This window comes from Heloderma suspectum, chromosome 1, assembly GCF_057233095.1.
Source record: "Heloderma suspectum isolate Gila_16-S chromosome 1, 16-S_ref, whole genome shotgun sequence".
NCBI classification, from domain to species: Eukaryota; Metazoa; Chordata; class Lepidosauria; order Squamata; family Helodermatidae; genus Heloderma; species Heloderma suspectum.
In genome coordinates, this window is record NC_139458.1 from 23429598 (window position 1) to 23454225 (window position 24628).

Below are 24628 nucleotides of genomic sequence, written 5' to 3' on the forward strand. Positions count from 1 at the left end.
CAACAAGGTTGGACTTGGGAGTTTCTGGAGTGAATAGAAGCCTTCCTGGTTCCATGACTGAGTCTGGGCTGGTCAACTAGACAAGCAATGCAGGTAGGGCTGGACCTTGGGGTTAAAGTCTAGGACCCTGCAGCCCGGGGAGCCCCAAAGGACCACCCAGAAATCAGCAAGTGCAGAAGCAACCACCATTTAATCTTGTAGCCATAGTGGTGCTATCAGGAACCTTTTGCTCCTGGCTGCCTCCAAGCCTCTTGCTCCAATAGCCTTACAGAACAACATAGACATTTTTAAACAAGATACTAGGGAGCCCTTTCCAAACCTGGTGCCTTCTGGATGTTTTGGACCACAACTCCCATTAGCCCCAGCCAGCATGCCCAAAGGTCAAGGATGATGGGAGTTGTAGTCCAACAAATCTGGAGGGCGCCGGGTTGGGAGAAGGTGGCCTAAACTAACACAACCAAACATGTGATAACCTGTTCTTAAAAGTGACCTTTATTCCACAACAACCTTCCCCCTCCAACAACCCATTCCTGGCCTGCATTTTTACACTGGGGATGCTCCTTCCCCCCACCCCTCTCATGTCCAGCATAAGAAAATTTGACTGCCATTTGGAGCTCATCACTACATGGCTGGTCCAGAGGAAATAAAGAGGGCAACGAATCCCTAATTCCCCCACCCTTAAGCCATCATGTATTTGAAGACTTCTCCAGTTCTGTACTCAGGGTCTTCTCTTGTTGCTTCACCATCTGTTCTAAGTTAAAACTTTGTAAAATAGCAGCATGTGGCCCAATTTCCCATTCTATTTAAAAGAATAAAGCAAAGGCAATGGAAGGGGGGGAGGGAGAAAGAAAGAAAGAAAGAAAGAAAGAAAGAAAGAAAGAAAGAAAGAAAGAAAGAGAGAAGGTTGGCAAGATTGAACTGTGTGACCCAGCTTCTTCCAGTCTGGATGTTACTGTTAAAATAAGGATCAGCTTCCTTCTAGCAGAGCGTTCCCATCTTAGACTGTTTTTGGCATCTCCACTGGGAAAAAATACTGGCTCACACGCCCTGCAGTTTGTCATGACTAATTATTTCCAGCTAACATGGAAGGAAGGCAGCCTGTCGCTCACATAACACTATATAGGAATGTTGCTTATGGTATCCAGACTAGAGACGATGTTCTCTACTAGCCTGCATTGCAGGCCAAGGAGAAAATAGATAGACATCACACACACACACACGTAAGAAAAGATTACAAGGTGGTATACACAGGAAGTAATATATAAAACTGTGTTTAAGTTGGGGCATAAAAATTAGAGCTGTGCGCAAATGGCCTCTCAAAATTCTCCAGAGTATTTGTGGGCACAGAAATTGGGGGGACAATTTCACTGAATTTCTCCTAGGGGAGGAGAAATTCTCCAACAGTTTCTCACAGATAGGGCTCACTGTTGGCAGGGGCTGTAGCATAGGTTCTTTCTTTTTTCTAAGAGCTTTTGGTTTATTGCACTATTCCTGCAAGTGGCAACAGCATCAACTATGTTGAGGCTTCCACTTTTTCTAAGGCAGAATTTTGAATTTCTTTTGGTTTTTGAGCTTACCTAATCACTGCGAAGTGGCCAAGGGTGCTGCGTGTGTTTTCTCTCTCTATTACACATCTTTCCATTGTTCTGCAGCCTCCCAGGCCACCTGCACTTCCTGAACTGAAAAAGCCTCATGGGAGGAATTACCTCATGATGTCTTCCTCATAATAGCTTTAATGGAAGTATGGGAAGCTGAGGAGGCTACAGGCTGCCGCAGTCACTACTACACAATGAAAGAGAGGACATCATGCACACGCCATGGCCACCTCACAAGTAAGGACAAGAGCCCCAAACCCAACCCATCAGAATGTCTCCAAAATTTCTTCTCCTTTGCATTTCTTTTCGGATGCAATTTCTTTTCTATCAAATTAAATGAGAATGGTTGAAAAAAAATGTGGGAGACATTTTCGGCACAGCACTAATAAAAAATAGTTTAAAGCCCCAATCTAAATTATAGACCAGAGCAGTTGACTCTCTTTCTGTCAGAGGGCTGATTTCCATTTTATAGAAGCTCTCGGGGGCCGCAGTCCGGGGGGGGGGGGCTGAAGGCAAAAGAGAAGGCCAAAAAATACCACCTTATTTTAACGTGAAGCTCTTACTGCTAGCAACTAAGCCGTAGGAGAGGCATTTAAACCTTTTATAATGGGCGGCGGGGGGGGGACTGCACAAAGGCCAGGAAACCACCAAATGATTGGTGGTTGGGGAAAAAGGCATTGGGCCAGGGGAAAGGCTCATGGCTGGATTGGAACCCCAGGAGGTAGAGGGGCATGGATGGATTGGGACTCTAGGAGGGTCAGATTTGGCTCCTGAGCCTGAGGTTCTGCAGCCCTGTTACAGGCCATCTAAATCTAGAATGATGGTGTGTGTCCAAGAGAGAACAGAATGCAGAACGAGCACAGTAGGGAAACTTTATCCAGTATGTATCTGCCATCCCTGCTGTGCAGCGACGCTGTCTCCAGAGGAGCACAATGGGACAACTAGTAATTTCCTATAGGCTCCACTTCTCCAATGTATATATATTGGAGAAGTGGAGCCAATAGGAAATCACTAGGGTGTGTGTGTGTGTGTGTGTGTGTCTGTGTGTGTGTATATATATATATATATGTATAGATAGATAGATAGATAGATAGATAGATAGATAGATACAGTGTGTGTGTGCATATCTATCTATCTATCTATACACACACACAGTCTATCTATCTATCTATCTATCTATCTTATATAGTGTACGTGTGTGTGTGTGTACTAAAGTTATATATTTATAGGTTTATCTGACTCCCTGATGGCCATACCAAATTTTAATCAAGGTGTAGCAATATCTATCACTCACAGTTCCGGCTGGAAAGAACAGCAGCAATGAGCCTTTGTGTATTTCAAAGCCCAGCAAGAAACACCCTTGTGCCGCAGCAGTGCTGAAGCTAAGCCGGTGTAGACGTGATCAGTGCCGGGAGGGGAAACCTACATAAAGCACTCAAGAGTTTTCTCAAGGAAGAGCAGGATAAAATATAAACTGTATGGCATTCAGGAGCAATTATCCCACATCACTGCATGGGGCTAGGAAACAGAAGATGCATACTCATGCCCCCCCCCCCCCCCCGGGATCAGTAGCAGCAGGGCCTAACTTATCTTTTGGCAATGACCAAACTTATTAGTAGAGCACATGCTTTGCGTGCAGAAGGGCCCTAGCTCAACGCCCACAACATAATAAGAATAAACTATATTTATTATTATTAAAATTATCACAATAAAATATTATTATTATTATTAATTATTATTAAATGTAAATAACTGCCCTGTGCCTTTTGGTGGGTTTTAGGAATTAGAAGAATGTTCCAACTCAAGCTATTACAGGTGTACAATCTGGATATGCAGGTGGATTGGCAGCTTTACAGCACAGCACTGAACAGCAGTAGCTATTGTACTTTTAAGATGTGACTATAATGTGGCACTTCAAAGATTACATGACGGTTTACAGTCTTTGTCATCTGAAGAGACGTTATCTGGCACTGGACAGCCGTCAACCTCCCAGCACTGTGGCCTCAGCACAAACTAGGATACAGAATGTCTTAGGAAGTGGTTTCTAAGGTGGAGCTATATATTACACTAGCAAACATATGTTTCCTAAGTGAAGTGGATGTCCTTTGCATTTAAACCATTTGGTTTTGCTGAGCCTTCACTGCACATGCCCTCTCTGATCAATTTTGCCCTACAGCCAAGCTTCTTCTAAGACCTTACCTGGGGGAGGCGGGGAGTAATAATACAGCAGGGGAGCATTTGCAGGGCTAGTCAGCAAGGAAGATTAATCACTCTCTCCCACCCACTCATTCTCCCCTGCAAGTGCCCCCCCATCTCCATATTAGCATGAAAAGGTAGAAGCAGGGTTACCAGTCCCATGTTTTTAATGTTAGTTAGCCACCCTCAGAGGGCTTGGTTACTGGGTGGCATATAAATACCTATAAATAGTAACATATGGTTAAATCTCTCATCTTCTTTCTGCTGTATAATGCAGAAATAATAATATATTTAAAAACATTTATATACCACTTCATCATTACCCAGTATCCAAGGCAGCTCACAACAACAATAACAAAACCCAAATAAGCTAATAATCCACTGTAAAATTGAATTGGAAAAACTATATATAAACTGCAAAGAGCAGCATACAAACACAATTATCCATTAAAAGTTCAGGGGAACAGAATGCTTTTAAACTGGTCCCTGAAAATCCGTAAAGTGGCGCCAGTCTGGGGAGGATAATCAATAAACAGGGCACCACCACCACCGAGAAGGTTGTGTCCCCCAGTCAACACCCACCTAACCTCTTGAAAGTGGGGACACCCAAAGTAAAGCCTCAGAATACGACAAGAGAATTTGCCAGTTTGTATAGCATTGAATAGCATCATTAGGGGAACAAGAAGTATGTTCTCACAGATACACAAATTATGATTTTCTACCTTGATGCTCATCTTGGCCTACTCAAATCAGGAGAGGGCTTCTCTGTTCTATGAACATGAGAGTGAAGAGGAAGGAAGAACTTCCTTGTACTGGGCATCCAAAGCTGCTGCAATGTTGAATGAGTAGAACTGTGTTCAAGGCCAAGATTTTCCTTTGTACTTGTTTGTGCCTTCAAGACACATACCATACAACAGCCTTCTCCAACCTGGTGCCCTCCAGGTGTGTTAGACACCTCCCATCATGCCTAGGCCATGCTGGGAATTGTAGTCCAACACATCTGGAGGAAGTCAGGTTAAGGAAGACTGCCATACAGAGACTCAGGGGCATTGGGGAAAGGACCACAGCTCAGTGGTAGAACATGTGTTTGCCCGCAGAAGGTTTCAGGTTCAACTCTTAATCTCCAGTTGAAAGGATCAGATAGCAGGTAAAGGAAAGCTTTCTTTCTGCCCCACATCTGGAGAGCTGCCGCCAGTCAGGGCAGTCAATATTGAGCTAGATAGGAAAGTAGTCTGATCTGGTAGAAGGCAGCTTCTATGCTCCCATGTTTTTAGAATAAACTTGTAGCAGCCTGCCCTCCCTACTACACAGGCCTCACATTTCCTCGGAGGTGAGGGATACAGCAGTGGCATTATCTACTGGAGTGCAGGAGAGGGAAATTCCCATCTTTGCTCAGTAACAATCAAAATACACTTAAGCATGAAGCAGGGCAAGGTATCTCCATAAGCCTCAATATATAATACACGTTGATGAGAGCCAAGATTTCTGAGCTAATAATAAGGCCTTAATCACAGGGATTTCTAAGTCTCGCACTTGGGCAAGTCACACAACTTAGTAGGTTGGAAAGAAAAATCACAAGTTTCATGAGCTACCCATAGCCTAGCTATGAGGAGTGGATGCTTAAGATTAAACAATCTAATTAAACTATCAGTGTGAACATTCCAACTTCAACTAGCCAAATCTTGAGTTACCCGAAGTCCCTAGAGGTGTACAACACCCATATAAACGCTGCCCTGCTTACAAGCACCCTGATTTGTCTTTATTTCTAGTTATCCATCTATTCTGGAAGTCTACATAATGATGAATTAAGAACAACACAACAGCATTTTGTTTTTTTGGAGAGAATGCAAAACTTTTTTCCTGCATAAAGTAAGTGGCACTTGAGACACTCTTTTGCTATTTTGGTTCTTAAGCTAGTTTTATTCTAATTGGTTGGTTTTATATGCATTTAGTTATGTCTGAAACTATCTTGAGCATCAGATACATAGGGGTAAATCTAGAAATGCCTTGTTTTAGAGAGAGAATCGCAAAGTGGCTCTGGAAATGGTTTAAATCATTTTGAAAGGTTGTTTGTAGTGGTGGTGTCAGACTCATGTCTACACCATAGGAACCTGGCTACTGAGTTTCTTTTAGGAACAGAGGGTTTATTTTGGTGGCATCAGTTAAAGATTTTATAGCTGAGACAGTATTTGTGAGGTCTGATTGGGAATTTGAAAATTGTGGCAGTAAGTTCTGTAGATCCAAGCCTCAAAGCATTAAAAAAAAGAAAGCAATATAGGTGGAATGACCCACACATTGTTGCACTGAATGTGGCAGGATAACATACAGTATTTCTCTCACACATGTAGGTTTTAGAACTACATTCATTGACTGCAACAGCATCTAACCAGAACAAAACCAGAAACAAAGGACTATAAAACAAAACTCAAACTGTCAAGAATGCACATTTTCTTCACATATTATGATTTGGTATCTCTAGTCACATGTTGGGAAACTGAACAGAGCCAGTGTGGTGTAGTGGCAAGAGTGCTGGACTAGGAGCTGGGAGATCCGGGTTCTAGCCCCACTCGGCCATGGAAGCTCACTGGGTGACTTTGGGCCAGTCACAGACTCTCAGCCCAACCCACCTCACAGGGTTGTTGTTGTGAGGATAAAATGGAGAGGAGGAGGAGAATGTAAGCCGCCTTGGGTTCCTTCCAAGAGGAAAAAAGGTGGGGTATAAATGCAATAAATAAATAAATAAAAACATGACTTGGAACATCCCAAAATGTCTATCAGTAAAAGATGCTGTCAGTAAAAGGTAAGAGTTCTACCCTTAAAAGCAGTCTAAAAATAATTTTATGAACAGGGTATCTGGAGTGGTGAGGGCCACCACCTGTGTACTTGACCCTTCTGCTTTTTGGCTGATTAAATCAGCCAAGGTGGAACTGATGCCGTGGCTAAGGGAAGTGATTAATGCCTCTTTGCAGGAAGGCATTGTTCCCTCTTGCTTAAAAGAGGCAGGAATAAGACCTTTATTAAAGAAATGTTCCCTTGATCCAGAAAATCTGTCTGACCATAGGCCAGACCCAGATGTGCCATTCTTGGCTAAGGTGATCGAGAAGGTGGTGGCAACTCCAGACGCATTTGGATGAAACCGATTATCCAGACTGCTTATCTCACTATGAACCTTCCCAAATATGAAGATCTGCTGGAGAGGCTCTTTTCAGGGCACTATTACCCCCAGAGGCCCGTTTGCTGGGGACACATGGAAGAGCCTTCACCTGTGTTGCCCCCAAAGTATGGAATGCACTCCCTCAAGAACTACCATTGGGTCCCATTTTCCTGGGCTTTAGAAAGGGTGTAAAGATGCATCTTTTCAATTTAGCCTTTCAAAGTGTGTAGTTGTGTTTTTGTTTTTCATCGTTTATTCTGGCTGTCGAACTGACAGCTGTTCTTTACAGTGATGTGGGTTTTCTGGAAAATTTTGAATTTTCCAATTCAAAATTTTCCAGAAAATTTTCCAATGCAAATTAGGTTCATTTGCATAGGGGCACTTGCATAGGAAAAGTTTCAGTTTGTATGGGGAAATGTTCTGATCCCTTAGAGCAGGGGTGGGCAACCTGTGGCCATCCAGATGTTTTGACCTACAACTCCCATCATCTCTCACTATTGGCTATGCTGGTTAAAGCTGACATCTGGAGAGCCAGATGTTGCCCATCCGTGCCCTAGAGAGATCTAATTTTGCATGCTTATTTTACTTATTTAGTAAACAACAAAGCTAAAAAAAGTAACCCGTGTTAATTTGCTGTCTCAATACACCACAAGTATTTGAGGGGGGAAATATTTCAGCAGGGAAATTAAAGGACACTTAACGTGCTTTTAAAGTTCTATTATGCATAATTTTTACTGGAATACTTCTAAAAATTTAATGACACTGGGCAGTATCCAACATGGCTGCTCCGCTCACACCATTGACATACCACTAGCATTAGCAACCTCTAACGCAATCCCAATAGCATATACTGGCATGGCATTAAAGGTCGCTTATGCTAATGCTACATCAATGGCACAAGTGGAGTGGCAGCACTGGATATCGCCCAATACCATATACTTCCCTTACATTGTTTAAATTTAAGAAAAACACAAAGGTACTAAAGGCTGTTGACAAACTAATTAATTTAAGCAAGCCAAAGAACTATGCATGATATGCTGACAACCACTCATCTAATTCGACAGAGTTTAGTTCTCTTCCAGTAAGGTTATTGGGGCACCTTCAGTTTTGCTGTCACTAATAGTTCCATTTCACTCTGAAAAATATATGCATTTCAATGACATATATGCATTCTCTCACATACTTGCTAGGGATAATCACCTAAAAAACATTAATTCCAACTTTAATACCACCAAGCTTGCTTAATATTGTACCTGCGATTAGCATACATTCATTTTTACTAATGAACTTCTTAAATGAAACATTTTCCATGGAAAAATAAAGCAACAGAAAACATTTGGCCCCACATTATTGATTCTCTAGTTTTGTCCAACTGTTTAACACACATAGAGTCAGTAGATAAGGCAGTTGTTGTGCTAGCTCTTTCCTGTGAAAATATATATTTTAGTTCATCTTTTTAAATGATCTTGCAATCATTGCAATGATCTCCTCGATTAAAAAAAATACAAGCAAGTATTAAGGTGAAAAATCCCTGAAACTGTGTCATACTTCCTTATTTCGACAATGAATCCCCCCCACCGCCACTCCCACCACAACCCCACCATGGGATTAAATAAAGAAACCCTCACAAGATCTTTGCTCTGAGAACATGCCATTTCTGTGGCCGCATCTCTATTTCACCACACGGGCTGCTGCTTGTTGTTGTTTATTCGGTCAGTCGCTACCGACTCTTCGTGACTTCATGGACCAGCCCACGCCAAAGCTTCCTGTCGGCCATCACCACCCCCAGCTCCCCCAAGGTCGAGTCCGTCACCTCCAGAATATCATCCATCCATCTTGCCCTTGGTCAGCCCCTCTTCCTTTTGCCTTCCACTTTCCATTAGGATACCACTTTTCATTAGGGTGGTATCATCTGCGTATCTGAGGTTGTTGATAATTCTCCCGGCAATTTTAATTCTGACCTGTGATTCATCCAACCCAGCGTATCTCATGATGTACTTTGCATATAAGTTAAATAAGCAGGGCGACAATATGCAGCCTTGTCGTACTCCTTTCCCAATTTTGAACCAATCGGTTGTTCCATGTCTGGATCTTACTGTTGCTTCTTGACCCTCGTACAGGTTTCTCAGGAGACAGGTAAGGTGGTCTGGTACTCCCATCTCTTTAAGAATTTGCCACAGTTTGTTGTGATCCACACAATCAAAGGCTTTAGCATAGCCAATGAATCAGAAAGAGACGTTTTTCTGGAATTCCCTTGCTTTCTCCATGATCCAGCAAAAGTTGGCGATTTGATCTCTAGTTCCTCTGCCTCTTCGAAACCCAGCTTGTACTTCCGGTAGTTCTCGGTTCGCATACTGCTGAAGCCTAGCTTGTAGGATTTTGAGCATCACCTTGCTGGCATGTGAAATGAGCGCAATTGTACGGTAGTTGCAATACTCTTTGGCATTGCCCTTCTTTGGAATTGGAATGTAAACTGACCTTTTCCAGTCTTGTGGCCACTGTTGAGTGTTCCAAATTTGTTGGCATATTGAGTGCAGCACTTTAACAGCATCATCTTTTAGGATTTTAAATAGCTCGGCTGGAATACTGTCATCTCCACTAGCTTTGTTGTTAGTAATGCTTGCTAAGGCCCACTTGACTTCACTCTCGAGGATGTCCAGCTCAAGTTCAGTGACCGCACTATCAGGGCTATCAGGGACATTCAGATCTTTCCTGTATAGTTCTGTGTATTCTTGCCACCTCTTCTTAATCTCATCTGCTTCTGTTAGGTCCCTGCCTTCTTTGTCCTTTATCATGCCTGTCTTTGCACAAAACGTTCCCTCGAGATCTCTGATTTTCTTGAAGAGATCTCTAGTCTTTCCCATTCTATTGTTTTCCTCGATTTCTTTGCATTGTTCATTTAAGAAGGCCTTGTTTTCTCTCCTTGCTATTCTCTGGAACTCTGCATTCAGTTGGATATATCTTCCCCTTTCTCCCTTGCTTTTCGCTTCCCTTCTTTCCTCAGCTACTTGTAAAGCCTCATCAGACAGCCACTTGGCTTTCTTGCATTTCTTTCTTTGGGATGGATTGAGTTGCTGCCTCCTGAACAATGTTATGGACCTCCGTCCATAGTTCCTCAGGCACTCTGTCTATCAGGTCTAATCCCTGAAATCTATTCCTCACCTCCATTGTATATTCATACGGGATATGATTTAGGTCATACCTGAATGGTTTAGTGGTTTTCCCTACGTTCTTCAATTTAAGCCAGAATTTTGTAACAAGAAGCTCATGATCTGAGCCACAGTCAACTACAAGTCTTGTTTTTACTGTCTGTATAGAGCTTCTCCATCTTTGGCTGCAAAGGACATAATCAATCTGATTTCGATACTGACCATCTGGTGATGTCCATGTGTAGAGTCGCCTCTTGTGCTGTTGGAAAAGCGTGTTTGCTATGATCAGCATGTTCTCTTGGCAAAACTCTATTAGCCTTTGTCCTGCTTCATTTTGTACACCAAGGCCATGCCTGCCTGTTATCCCGATGATTTCTTGACTTCCTAGTTTAGCATTCCAATGCCCTATGACGAAGAGGGCATCTTTTTTTGGTGTTAGTTCTAGAAGGTGTTGTAGGTCTTCATAGAACCGATCAGTCTCAGCTTCTTTGGCATCAGTGGTTGGGGCATAGACTTGAATTACTGTGATGTTGAATGGTTTGCCTTGGATTCGTACTGAGATCATTCTATCGTTTTTGAGATTGTACCCCAGTACTGCTTTTCCCACCCTTTTGTTGATTCTGAGTGCTACTCCATTTCTTCTAAGGGATTCTTGCCCACAGTAGTAGATATGATGGTCACCTGAATTAAATTCGCCCATGCTTGTCCATTTTAGTTCGCTGATTCCCAAGATGTCGATGTTCAGTCTTGCCATCTCATGTTTGACCACCTCCAGCTTACCTTGATTCATTGATCTTACATTCCAGGTTCCTAAACAATATTGTTCTTTACAGCATCGGATTTTCTTTTCACCACCAGACACATCCACAGCTGAGTGTCCTTTCAGCTTTGGCCCAGCCGCTTCACTCTTTCTGGCGCTACTTGGAAATTCCCTCTGCTCTTCCCCAGTAGTATACTGGACACCTTCCGACCTGAGGGGCTCATCTTCCGGCGTCATATCTTTTATCCTTGTGATACGTTCCATGGGGTTTCCTTGGCAAGAATACTGGAGTGGGATGCCATTTCCTTCTCCAGTGGACCACATTTTGTCAGAACTCTCTGCCATGACCTGTCCGTCTTGGGTGGCCCTGCACGGCATAACTTATGGCTTCACTGAGTTACGCAGGCCCCTTCACCACAACAAGGCATTGATCCATGAAGGGGTCAAATCTATCCCCGATATTATTATCCTTCCTATACAGATCTTCCGTATATTCTTGCCACCTTTTCTTGATCTCTTTTGTTTCTCTTAGGTCCTTGCCATCTTTGTTTTTGATCATACCCATTTTTGCCTGGAATTTACCTCTGACGTTTCTAATTTTCTGGAAGAGGTCTCTTGTCCTTCCTATTCTATTCTATTCTTCCGCTTCCACGCATTGCTTGTTTAAAAATAATTCCTTATCTCTTCTGGCTAACCTCTGGAATTTTGCATTTAATTGGGCATATCTCCCCCAATCACTGTTGCCTTTTGCTTTCCTTCTTTCTTGGGCTGCTTCCAGTGTCTAAGCAGACAGCCATCTTGCCTTCTTGGTTTTCTTTTTCTTTGGGACGTTTTTTGTTGCCTCCTCCTGAACAGTGTTGCGAACTTCTGTCCATAGCTCTTCCGGGGCCCTATCTACTAAATCTAGTCCCTTCAGTCTATTCTTCATCTCCACTGCATATTCATGAGGAATATGAGTGAGCTCATATCTAACTGATCTGTGGGTCTTCCCTATTCTCTTTAGTCTGATTCTAAATTGTGCAATAAGAAGTTCGTGATCTGAACTACAATCAGCTCCAGGTCTTGTTTTTACCAACTGCATAGATGTTCGTCACCTTTGGCTTCAAAGGATGTAGTCAATCTGATTTCGGTGTCGACCGTCTGGTGAAGTCCATGTATAAAGTCGTCTCTTAGGTTGTTGGAAGAGAGTGTTTGTTATGCACAATGAGTTGTCTTGGCAAAATTCTATCAGCCTATGTCCTGCTTCATTTTGTTCTCCCAGACCATGCTTGCCTGTAATTCCAGGTGTCGTCTGACTACCCACCTTAGCATTCCAGTCTCTTGTAATGAAAATAACATCTTTTTGGCGTACTATCCAGTAGGTGCTGCAGATCCTCATAGAACTGATCTACTTCTGCTTCTTCAGCATCTGTGGTTGGGGCGTATATTTGGATCGCTGTGATGTTAAATGGCTTACCCTGAATTCGAATTGAGATCATTCTGTCATTTTTTGGATTGTATCCAAGCACTGCTTTAGCCACTTTATTAATTATGAAGGCTACTCCATTTCTTCTGTGGTCCTCTTGTCCTCAGTAGTAGATCTGGTGATCATCTGATGTGAAGTGCCCCATTCCTGTCCATTTCAGTTCACTGACACCCAAAATGTCTATATTTAATCTTGAAAGGAAAGGAAAGGTTCCTCCTGTGCAAGCACCGGGTCATTGCTGCTTACGCCTGCTTACGCTGCAACAGGGACGCCTGCTTACGCTGGTGTTTTCATGACAGACTATAGCGCGGTGGTTTGCCATTGCCTTCCCCAGTCGTGACTACCTTTCCCCCAGCAAGCTGGGTACTCATTTTACCAACCTCGGAATGGAAGGCTGAGTCGACCTGAGCTGGCTACCCAAGACCCAGCTTCCGCTGGGATCGAACTCGGGCCATGGGGAGAGTTTTCGTTGCAAGCATGGAATTTCGTTGCAAGACAGGCAAGCATGGTCTGGGAGAACAAAATGAAGCAGGACATAGGCTGCTGCCTACCACTCTGTGCCACACGAGGCTCATATTTAATCTTGACATCTCCCCAATAACCACATCCAATTTGCCCTGGCTCATAGATCTTACATTCCAGGTTCCTATGGTGTGTTGATCTTTAGAACATCGGATTCGTTGTTCACCACCAGCATGATCGGCTGCTAGCCGTCCTTTCGGCTTTGAGCTAGCTGCGTCATCGCATCTGGGGCTAGTTGAATTTATCCTCTGTTTCTCCCCGGTAGCATTTTGACCATCTTCCGACCTGGGAGCCCCATCTTCCGATGGTATACCGACATACCTCTGGCTGTACTGATCCATTTAGTTTTCACGGCAAGAATAATGGGGTGTGTTGCCGTTTCCTTCCCCAGGGATCGTATTTAGTCTGACCTCTCTGCCATGACCTTCCCGTCTTGGGTGTCCCTTCACGGTTTAGCTCATGACATCATTGAGGTGCTCAAGCTCCAGCACCACGACAAGGTAACCATCTCCTTTGGATGCTTATAAAGCAGAGATGGGCAAACTTCAGCCTTGCAAGGTATACTTTGTCTTTTTACTAGATCCAACAATCAGAGCCCAGTACAAAGGACATATACAAAGAATTACAGAATTCTACACCCAGGAATTTAGAACTGAATGGAGGACACAGCCATTCCACGCATAAATCCATTCCTAGTTATCCTCTCTCCCCAGAAGAGATTCATTTTGTTGTTGCTCTTGCTGAACAATTGGGAGTCAGAAATCCTTTGATCTACTGCAAATCACTCAGAGGTCTGCCACAGATGCCTATCTACCTTCTGCTTACCCTTGTTTTCAAGTTAACAGTAAGAATGAAACAACGTTCTCACCCTGTGACAACACTTCTCTTTTTTTCCCTTTTTTTTTTCTTTTAATCAACTCACCCTTACTTCGGTCTCTTTGGTTTGCTTGCATGCATCCAACACCACCAACACTTTTGTTAATGTCAAACGTAATCCTCACATGCATGACTGGCCCACCCCCATTTTTATAACAAGCAGCTGCTATGCTACTTACGTACGCACATATATGCCACATCACACATGATGTTCTGCAATGGTAGGATGGCCCATGCACAACTCAAATTTGCTCTCGTAATCCACCATATATACAGCAGTCCAAAGTCCCCCCTTTTTTTCACTTAGCTCATTCTGTCTATTATTTACTATACTGTCTTCATTTATTAGGTTTTTATCCTGCCTCTCCTCAAAGGCGCTCAGAGAGGCACACATGGCTCTCCTTTCCATTTTACCCTCATAACAACCCAGTGAGGCAGGCCAGGCTGGGAGAACATGACTACCCCAAGGACACACCACAAGATGTAGTGATGGCCACCAATTTGTATGGCTTTAAAATAGGGTCAGACAAACTGGTGGAGGAGGTTATCAATAGCTACTAGTCCTAATGGCTACGTGCTACCTCCAGTATCAGAGGCAGTATGCCTATGTATACAAGTTACTGGGGAACATGGGCAGGAGGGTGCTACTGCACTCATGTCCTGCTTGTGGGTTTCCTGTGGGCATCTAGTTGGCCACTGTGTGAACAGAATGCTGGCCTAGATGGACCCTTGGTCTGATCCAACATGGTTTTTATGTTCTTAAGGACAAATGATGAGCTACATGGCCAATTGGGCATTTGAACCTAGGTCTCCCCAGTCTCAGGCCAACATTCTAACCACACCAGCTTTCCCCAACCTGGTGCCCTCCAGATTGTGTTGGGTTGCAACCATTATCATTCCCAACTAGCATCTCCAACACAATCTGGAGGGCACGATGTTGGCTCTCTTTTATTTCCCAGAAAACACTGCTATTCTAGGCCAAACCATGGCATTGTAGAGCACCTGCAAACTGCAGGTGAACAGAACTATACATTCAATTAATCCAGAATGTCACTTTAACTTCTGCATAGACAAATGTTTGCTCCCAATGCACTGCAGTCTGGAACTTGTTACTGACTTCAGGCAAATGGGTACAACAAGCTTAAATTCTTAGTTACGATGGAGAGCAGAGTATTCAGGACCATCAATATGAGAAAGGGTTTCTGCCAGGCAGAAAGAAAAGCAATGTATTCTGGACAAGTTAACTACCATCATCTCAGTGACTTAGGAAAGGGTTACATAATCTATGTGAGTCAACTCGAGAGACATTTTTAGATAAGAGTTTGATTTCCTGGACCACCCAAATGGAAGCCTCTGAGGCAGGGCTGTGGGTTCAAGTGCCACAGCTTGTCAAGAACTGGCGATATAGTTAATTTTCTATCCTGCCTGTTTCCAAGTCTCAGGGTTTGGATTGAATATACAAGTGCTGGTTGCATTCTGCAAATACAGATCATTTCCTAGCTGGCACTGCAAATTCCTCTCACAGTTCGCTTGTGAGAAAGGGGAATTACATCTATATTCTCTTTCTTGTAACTCCCTGTTCTTTCACTCTCTATATTCACTCCCTGCAAATGCTTTTCCTTAAAGCAACAGTAACAGCATATACAGTATCACTCCATGGAGGATGTTTTCACATCCTTCATTTCAGCCAATATGCAGGAAAATGTCCTCTTCTCAGAATTTTATCCCAGTGGTGGTTTCTTGGAATATACATGTAACAAAGATCACCTATTTCTTGCTAAAGTATTCTCACAACTCTGATGTCACATTAGTGTGTGAAGCCTTGACATATAAACACTTGAAGTTGGCAACCACGCCTGGTTGTTGTCTTACAATACTTCCAGATGGGGATGGAAGGATCAGTCTATTTCTCATAGGTTCAGTCCCAAGTCTGTCCTGTTTTTGTCAAGTTTAAAAAATAAAACTGTATAAAGTATGTGTTTCTGTGCATATCTTCCCCTACACTACGCATTTCTCCACATATTTTTTGAGCAGAGAACTGCATCAAAAAATTCAAAGAAGTGCACATTCCAAAGCAGACTTTTAAAAGACCCTCTTCCAAAGCAGATGTTCATCCAGAGGTAGCTGGATAGGGTTTCCTTATTTATTGCATTTTGATTCTGCCCTTACTCTGAAGATCTCAAAGCAACATACATGGTTTCTCCACATACTGCACCACTTTTATCCTCAAAACAATCCTGTGAGGCAGATTAAGCTGAGGGGAATAGTTTATTGTCCCAAAGTTCACCCATTAAGCTCTGTGGATGAGTGGGGATGCATACCCAGGTCTCAGAGTTGGCTCTAGCTGTTACACCGCACTGGTCCCTTTTATGCCAGGGGTCTCTAACCTTTTGAGTTCATTGGAAACATTTGGAATGTTGACAGAATGTCATGGGTGCTCTCACAAAATGGGGGTGGAAGCTTGAATGGTCATAAAATGGCTGCCAAGGTGACCATGGCGAGTCACAAAACATTAATTTCCCAGAAGGCAAGCTGGTAAGGCTAAAAAGAAAAGTAACTTGTCCAAAAACTTAAGTACAAGACAGAGGTGGGGTCTGAACTTCAAAACACAGAACCATCTTTTTGAACCCAAATAAAGATGATTCTGGAGGGCAGCCTTTTGCTTTGCAGCATGCCAGCCTCCCAGTTAATATCTTAATATATAAAATCAAAATCAAAAGTGGCAAGGAGCCTGGCAGGCACCAAGATAGGTGCCCATGGGCACCATGTTGGACACTCCATCTTTATGCTCTTCCTTCCCAAGCAGCTATCTCAAGAGAATCTATACATTTGCAGGCCCAGATTATTATTTTTAAGCACCCAATGGAAATGTAAGTAGGAAAAACTGGACAGAACTCCAAAAAGCAAAAGTCAGATAGAGGTGGAAGGATGACAAGAAAGACGAAATCAAACTTCATTTTGGAAATATTTCTTTAATTTATTGTAAAGGTTTATAAACCACCTTTTAAGATAGCCCCGCCCCCCCAGCAATGTCCAGCAAAACTTAAAGCCACAACACATAATAAGAAGAATAAAACCGACAATATTATTCCCCCAATATGAAGGGCTTTTACTGGGGAAACCAACACAAAAAAGGAATAGCCACTTCTACTGTGGAATTATTTAGAGTCAAGTAGCTAGTTGAGGATGGAAAGACAACAATATATCTGGATAGGTGTGTGCTCAAGAAATGCGGTGTTCAGTTAGGCAGCTAGTTATATTCAATAAGCAAAGTACAATCTGGAACGAGAACCACAACAAACAGCGATTCTCAAGGAACCCATCACAGCAATCGTCCTCAAAGCAAGCTTTTGAGCCTACATTCTAGAGGCAAAATGTAAGACTGAAAGCATCCACACTGGTCCTCAATCTGGAGACAAGTCAGTCAAATAAAGCTGGAGAAAAAGGAGCTGGATGAGCCAAACATGAAAAGAACCCTCACAAAATCAAAAGCTTGTTTAAAAAAATGTTGCTTAAGCAACTACAATTCCCACTGCTGAAAATCCCCACCGCTTTCTATTTCATAGGAGGAGCACTATTCCTATTGGTTAGCTTAGCCTATGTGTTCGTAGGATACCTCATACTGAATCACCTATATGTGGGAATAAGGAGTAGCAGCAAAGTTTCAAGCTTTCTCTGCTGATTCTATTCTACATGGTTAGCAAGATGTGCAGTTCAGCCCATTACGCTGTCTGGAATGGTTGTTACAAACATTAACCAGTTGCATCTGCATCCCTGCATCTTTTTGTGTATTACCAACACCAAGCCAGCTTGTAATGGTGCAGAACTCAACAAGAGCTAAAACAGTAAGTCTAGAGGGGATAGAACGATAGGAAACCACCTATCATTTCCAATTCTAGCGAAATCTCTCTTCACACAGCCACGGTTGTGCACTACATGTTTACACAAAGTCAAATGATGACTGGAAATGATGACTGAAAATTAAGTTGGCCTTAATGTAGCCAAGGCATCACATGATGCCACCTGCTTCAACAAGTACCTAGCACAGATTGTGGGTTTGCACCAATACTGCTGATTTAAGCCTCTAATGAATAGCAAACCCAAACAGTCACCCTTTAGACCATGGATAGGAAAACGTTTTGGCTCACGGGCATATTGGGCAATTTGAGAAATTGTCATGGGTACCACAACAAAATGGCTACCATGGGAGATGTAGATGGTCACAAAGGACAAGCAACCTGCCCAAGCAATTGTGTACAAGGCGGATGTGGGGTCTGAGCCACAACACATTAAACAACTCCTTTGAACCCACACTTTTCAGCACCAACAGAAACCTATTTCACAGAAGGCAAAACTTTTTCTCCCCCTGCTCCTCCCCCTTCCCAGCCAACTCATTTCCCTCATGTCTTTCTCTCTCACACACTTTGGATCACCACCCACAGATGCTGTCTCTGGCTCTCTCTCTCTCTCTCTCTCAGGAAATTGAGGAGGAGTGAGGGGAGAGAATGCCTCTGAGCCCTATCATGGGGCCCAGAGGCATTCAGGGCAAAAGACTGCAGCAGCTGGATGCCCCCACTTTGCTTTGATGTGATCCCAGCAGCTGGTAAGAAAATGTGTTAATTTAATATAATTTTGTTAAAAGTGGGAGATGTAGGGCACCTTAGCAAGGACTAATAAGAGTGGCCAGAGGCACACTGGTGCCCACAGGCACCAAGTTGCATCTTCCTGCTTTAAACCACAGATGTCAATTCTGCCTGACGTTTAGACTGTCCAACAGCTAAAAAAGAAAGTCACCGACAGGACTGGAAGAGCATTTCTAGACACCAGCATCAAATTTGTAGGCACCTGGGATATTTTCCAGCCTCATATCCTTCCTGCTTTGGGGACAGATTGGAGCTTTTTTGTTTAACCAAAAAGGAATTGCTGACATTCAAGAACTAGTTGACAAGAATACTTCTGGGAAAGATTCACTTGACATTACTGACATTTATGTAAGTTAAAGCAATACCTCAGTGCTAAGCTCTATCAAGTCTTTTGACAGCACCTTCTCCCCAATTAGTACAAACTTAATCATTAAGGGGGGGGGGTCAAAATATATATAAAAAAGAAATATAGACATGATTCCAACTCAGGGAAGCACACAAGGGGGCATCAATATGTTAAGTGGAGTCTGGTTCACTTTTGTAGAACATTATTCTAGCCAAGTCACAAGCTCCCTCTGCAAACATGGGGGAATTTTAAACAACCACCTGTGGTTGAAGGTGAGGCCCTTCAGGAAAAGTAAATAAAAGTTATACATGTATGTAATCTGTTGCATGTGTGTAAAGGGGCTGGAGTACAATCCATCTCCATTAAAGTCAACAGGAAAATCTTGCCACTAACTTCAGCATTCCATTTGCAAAGATCAAGCATTCAAATTCTATTTAAATTAGCATTTGTAACAAGGCTCCCATCACATTTTAATAGAACAGGAAAGTTTTAGAAAGGATATGGGGGGTTTTGTGTGTTTTCACCACAGACATGCAGGGCCTGTTTTAACAATAAATTTACACTAGTTCTCCAAAGAACCGCATGTAACTTTATCAACTTAAACCTAGAAGAATATGGGTGGTAACCCGGTGCCACATGGGATGGATGAATAACACGGTAATTAACATTTGGGAACCATCTGGAAAGCAACTACATCATCTGCCTGTGTCACACAGACATTACTGGTGTAACACAAGAACGGTCCTGCAGAAAGCTCCCATGTAATAAACTTGGTTAACAGCTACCCTGGGCCTTCATCTTTAGCAGCAAGATGACAAAAAAGGCCATGTCTACAATAACAACAACAATTTCCCTTCTCTAGCACCATGGCCAGCCCCAATCCACCTGCTCACCCACTTTTAACTTAAGAAACAGAGCCAGAAATCTGAAGCTGGCTGGAAGAGAGACACTATGTCTCAGCTTAAACTACCTCAAAGGGTCATTCTGAGGGAAAAAAATTGTGGGGAGGGGGAGACCATGTAAATTGCCTTCAACACCTTAAAGGAAAGGTAGGATATAAATATAATAAATACGTGATGGTCTGAGATAGGAAGAGAACTGAGAACACAAATATTCTGTTATATTCAAAAACAAAACAGTAAGACTTCATGAGAAAGCCGTTATATAATTTTGTTCCATGTTTCATAGTATAGTATTAGCATATATATAGCACTTCTGAGCGCTAATATATGTCACATGTTTTCTCAGTGCTCCTTAGAAGAACCCAATAAAGTTGTGTTGTTGTTCAGTCGTTCAGTCGTGTCCGACTCTTCGTGACCCCATGGACCATAGCACGCCAGGCCTTCCTGTCCTGCGCTCTCTCCCGGAGTGTGCTCAAGTTCATATTCATTGCGTACCCAATAAAGTAGGCCAGTATTATTTACTCCTCACGTTGCAAACTGGGGACTGACGTGGAGAACTGTGACTTGACTAAGGCCACATTCAGCCTGACCTTATGTATGTAGCCTTAGGCCACAATCCTATGCACTCTTAACCAGGGAGTAAGTCCCATTGAACTCAATGGGTGTTACTTCTGGAAAATATAGGATCAGGCATCAGGTGAGATTTAAATTTATCAGTGCTAAAGATGAACTAACAAAATAAAATTCAACAGAGACAAATGCAAAGTTCTGCATTTAGACAATTCAAAATCAACTGCAACAGTATAGGTTGGGAAATGCCTCGCTTGGCAATAAGAGGATCTGAAGAGGATCTTGGGGTTGCAATCACAAACTGAACATGGGCCAGCAAGGTGATGTGGCTGCAAATAAGGCTAATACAATTTTAGGCTGAATTAATTAATTAATTAATGTTATATCCTACCTTTCTACCAAAAAAGGGCACTCAAGGCAGCTTATAAAAACTATGTAAAATAGATTAAAACAATAAAACACATTAAAATATAATTTAAAAAATTAACGGAATCATTGTTTCCAAGTTCCCAGTTCTGGGAGCTGCACTTTAAGAATGATACAGACAAACTAGAATGGGTTCAGAGAATGGCAATAAAGATGGTCAGTGGTAAGGGAAACAAGTCCTTTTGAGAAAGGTTGAAGGAACTGGGTATGTTTAGCTATATGTTTTAACGTGCTGCTAGCCATGTTGAATATTCAACCCCAGCAGGGGGTTGCCATGGCCTGTTGTGTTATCCGAACTGGGACTGCAGTGTTGTTTGAGGGTTAAACAGCCCTCAAATAAAACTAAAACAAGTCATGGGTTATCCGAGCATTGTTTAACCCTCAAACAACCTCTGTTGCCCCAGTTCGGATGATACGACAAACCATGGCAACCTCCCACCAGGGGTTGAACATACAAAATGGCCGCCTGCACACACCACAACCCACTGTGGTTTAAACCACAGAGGGCTGCAGTGATCGTCTGAACTGGCCCAACAGGGTTCTCTGTTACCCCAGCAGTTAGTACCGGGGGTAACTGGCTTAAGTTACAGGAGCGTAGGTTTTGGCTGAAAATTAGGATAATCTTCTTAATAGTAAGAACAGCTTGATGATTACCCGGGGGGGGGGGCTCTCCCTCACTAGAAGCTTTCAATCAGAGGCTAGACAGCCATCTGTTTAAGACGCTCTATTTCTGAATTTCCTGCATCAAGAAGGGCTTGGACAAGATGGCCTAGAAAGCCCACTCTAACAAGGGACTTCCTGATTCAGAAGGCTTAGGGTGCAATCCTATGCATGTTCAGACAGGAAAAAGTCCTGTTCTCCCAGCATTCCCCTGTCAGTAATGCTGGCTGGAGGATTCTGGGGAGTTGTAGGCTTTCTCCCGGTCTAAAGGAACATAGGATTGCGCCCTTAGCCACTATACTACAAACCAGCTCAATGTATTTGTGAGTATGATCACCCATTATGACAGTGAGCAATCTAGAACAATCAATTATCAAGAGTACCTTGGGGTCATACTATAAAAAGAAATCACATTTTTCAGAGTATATGGGGTTTCTTTTATGGTTGAAGAGTTGAGAAACAGGGGATTCAATTAAGATAGCTAACTTGCTAGAGTCAGCTTAAGTGTTAAGACCAAAACAGTAGAGGGTGGTTGCTGGATTTGTTTGTGTGTGTTTTTTTAAGGAAAACAGCATTAACCTACAGTTACAAAGAAACAATAAAAACTGCTTGAGTTTCAAAACTACGGAAGTAAAACCTCTTTCTTTTTTTAATACAGGCATGGCCCCCAATACACAACTGGAACACTTTTTTAAAAAAAAATTCTCTGCCTTACAGGAACACTTGAATTCCTTTGTTTGCTCAGTTAGCCCCTGTACCATTTTTAAATTAAGTCTACAGAAAACGGAAAGAGAACAGAAGCATGTGGACCACTGGAATCCCCACCCACCCACCCACCCACCCAAAACAGTTGATTTCAATACATCTGCCCATCTTAAGTAAAGAGGCAAAAAGCTGAAGCTATTTTATTATTTTCCATTCCCAACACCACATATCTAAGCACAGGAAGAGAATCAAGAACTCCCTTCTTTAAAGGTCTCTCTCGCTGGACGAATCTATTTCCCTGTTTGTTACCCAATCTAGGAAGCTCCCCTTGGAAAGACTTCTGCTGTTTTTATTAACTGGCTCTTTTTCTTTTTTGTCCTTTACTCGCCCTAAATTTCGTCATTAAGGGAGGAAGTGGGGAGATTTCTATTCCCTCCAGCAACTCTTCAAAAAGCCTAATCGTATAAACCATTCCTTGAAGAAGAAGAAGAAGAAGAAGAAGAAGAAGAAAAAAAAAAAAGTAATTGGATTTAGGTCAATTGCATCTAGAATCATTATGTGCGGGGGGGGGGGGGAATTCGGGTTTGGCGTTGGAGAGGGGAGGAGTCTAAGATAGTAGACTGGCACCGATTTTCATAAAGGGCCAGCTCCTCCCTCCACCTCTGCCAATGTGAATATGAAAATAGTAGCCACACCTGAAAGCCAAGAAAATGGGGGTGGGTGGGGGGAGAGAGAGAAACGAGATTAAACCTTGCTCTACTGACTTAACTCTCTTCCCCCAGCTGCAGCCTCCATGGGGCGAAGAAAAAGATTGCATTTTTGATGGGATTTCATAGAAGGAAGTAAAACCCCAGAATAACTCCTGCAAACGCCCCCCCCCCCGCGTTCATCCCCCTGTGTGGTGGCACGTTTCCCGAACACGTTTCCCTGTCCCCCCCCCCCCAACCCCTTTTGTTGCTGTTCTTCTCTCGGACGGCAGGGTGAACATGCAAACGGGGGGGGGGGAGTGGTTACCTTCCCGCTTCTTTAAAATACACACACACTTTTATTTATTAGTACAAGTATAACAAAAGGAAGGACGCGCCCTGGAGCCTTATGAAGCATACCAGGACCGAGTTAACTGTCCAAGGCTCTAATCCAGACACGCTTCCTTACTTACTTTGGGGGTAAGCCCCACTGAACTCCATGGGGATGTACTTCCGAGTAAAAAAGAAAAAAACATGCAAAGGAGCTGGCGATCCGGCTGCCATCCCAACTCGGTGGGGATTTTGGCTTCCGAGCCAAAAAAAAAAGAAGGAAAGAGGCATGGGATCAAGTTGGAGGCGAACCCTTCCCAAATGCCTGAGGGATTGAGGAAGGGGCGGGTGAAGGAGAGAGACACTCAATTATATTCATTCGAGGCTCTTTCAAAAGAGAAGTAATGGCACGCTTCAGACGTGTAAAGATTAGATTTCTGCTTTAAAAAAAAAAGACGACTCACCAGGATCAAAGTCAGGGACGACTGCTTGATATTGGGCTCCCACTCTCATGCCTCCTCCTCCTGGTTCAAACAAACAAACAAACGAGAATGGCTATTTTCAAAATGAGGTCCATAAAAAAAGAAGTCTGGTTAAGCTTTGATAAAGAGTTGTGGGTGCTTGTGTGTGTGTGTGTGTGTGGGGGTGTTGTTTTGTTTTTCAAAGCTCCCACCTCCTCCCCGGGAGACTCACCATGCTCTTCATCGCTGGATGATCCAGAGCTGCCTTCTTCCCAGGAGTTGTTGCTGCTGCTATTCCCATTGGGCGCTGCTGCCGCGGCCAAACTTTTATTATTCCCATTGTTACTGCTGTTGGCACCGGCGGAGGCGGCGGCGCTGTTGGAAGCGCTCGTCGCGCTGCTGGCATTGCTGTTTCTCCCCCTGCGCTTCCCGGAGACCTCCGGGCCCTTCTCTATCATGGCTGGCATGGGCGGGGGGGGGGGGTGCGTAAAGCAAAGAGGAGGGGGGAGAAGATAAAGAAAGAGACCCGAGTCAAAATGTGGGGGGAGTGGAAAAAATAAAAGAAGGGTTCCTCTTTTTTTTCTCTTTGCAAAAAGGCGGGGGGGGGGAGAAGCAGCCCCTAGGAAGTTAGCTGCAACTGTAGGCGTCCAGCTGCCCCTGCGTTCCTGCAGAGTTTGGGTTTGTTAATTTCCTTTCCTTTTTTTCCTCTGAGGTTCCCTGCAACGTGAGCCAGCTTCGAACTTTGAGGCTCATCTCTTTCCTTTGCACTTCTTTCCTGGACTGGGGCTAGTCACTGTCAACCTGAGCTGCTAGGCTCCCCGCGAGCCTGCCCCCCGCGCATCTCATTGGCCGCCCGCACATTTTGGGAAGGTTTCCCCCTTGCCCATTGGCGCGCCCGCCCCGTCCGTCAAAGCCGGCCCGGCGCTTCCGTTTGTTAAGGTTAGGTGGAGAGGCGGTATCGCCTGCTCTACGTGGTTGGAGCTTTGCAATCTCTACGCCCAATGATACAGCTTGTTCCAAGGCTACATTGTATCTTTATAGAGGGAAAAGGAAAAAAGAAAAAAAAAGAGAGGGGGGGGGGGACTTTGGCAGCTGCCCTAAAGAAGGGCTCGAGCCACACTCGGGCAAGGGCGCAAAAGAGGCTAATTTCGTGGCCGCCGCAAGGGGAGTTGCAATCAAATT

General features: G+C 43.5%; 1 protein-coding gene and 1 pseudogene across 3 annotated transcripts in view; both read right to left on the reverse strand.

Moving 5' to 3' along the window:
* RCOR1 (REST corepressor 1) overlaps positions 1 to 24244 on the reverse strand; it is a 203653-nt gene extending 179409 nt beyond the window's left edge. For both annotated transcript variants that reach the window (XM_084838331.1, XM_084838321.1), the window contains exons 1-2: positions 23679 to 24244; positions 23450 to 23509 (exon numbers count right to left, since the gene is read on the reverse strand). In XM_084838331.1, coding sequence (XP_084694457.1) covers positions 23450 to 23509; positions 23679 to 23913 — 295 coding nt within the window. In that variant the 5' untranslated portion in view covers positions 23914 to 24244. The remainder of the gene's footprint in view (positions 1 to 23449; positions 23510 to 23678) is intronic.
* Positions 9840 to 13895, reverse strand: LOC146357013 (protein CFDP2 pseudogene; annotated as a pseudogene). The gene is made up of 2 exons (XR_014788323.1): positions 13656 to 13895; positions 9840 to 12093 (listed from the first exon to the last, which is right to left on the reverse strand). The product of XR_014788323.1 is annotated as a protein CFDP2 pseudogene (transcript).
* Positions 24245 to 24628: the final 384 nt, after the last annotated feature.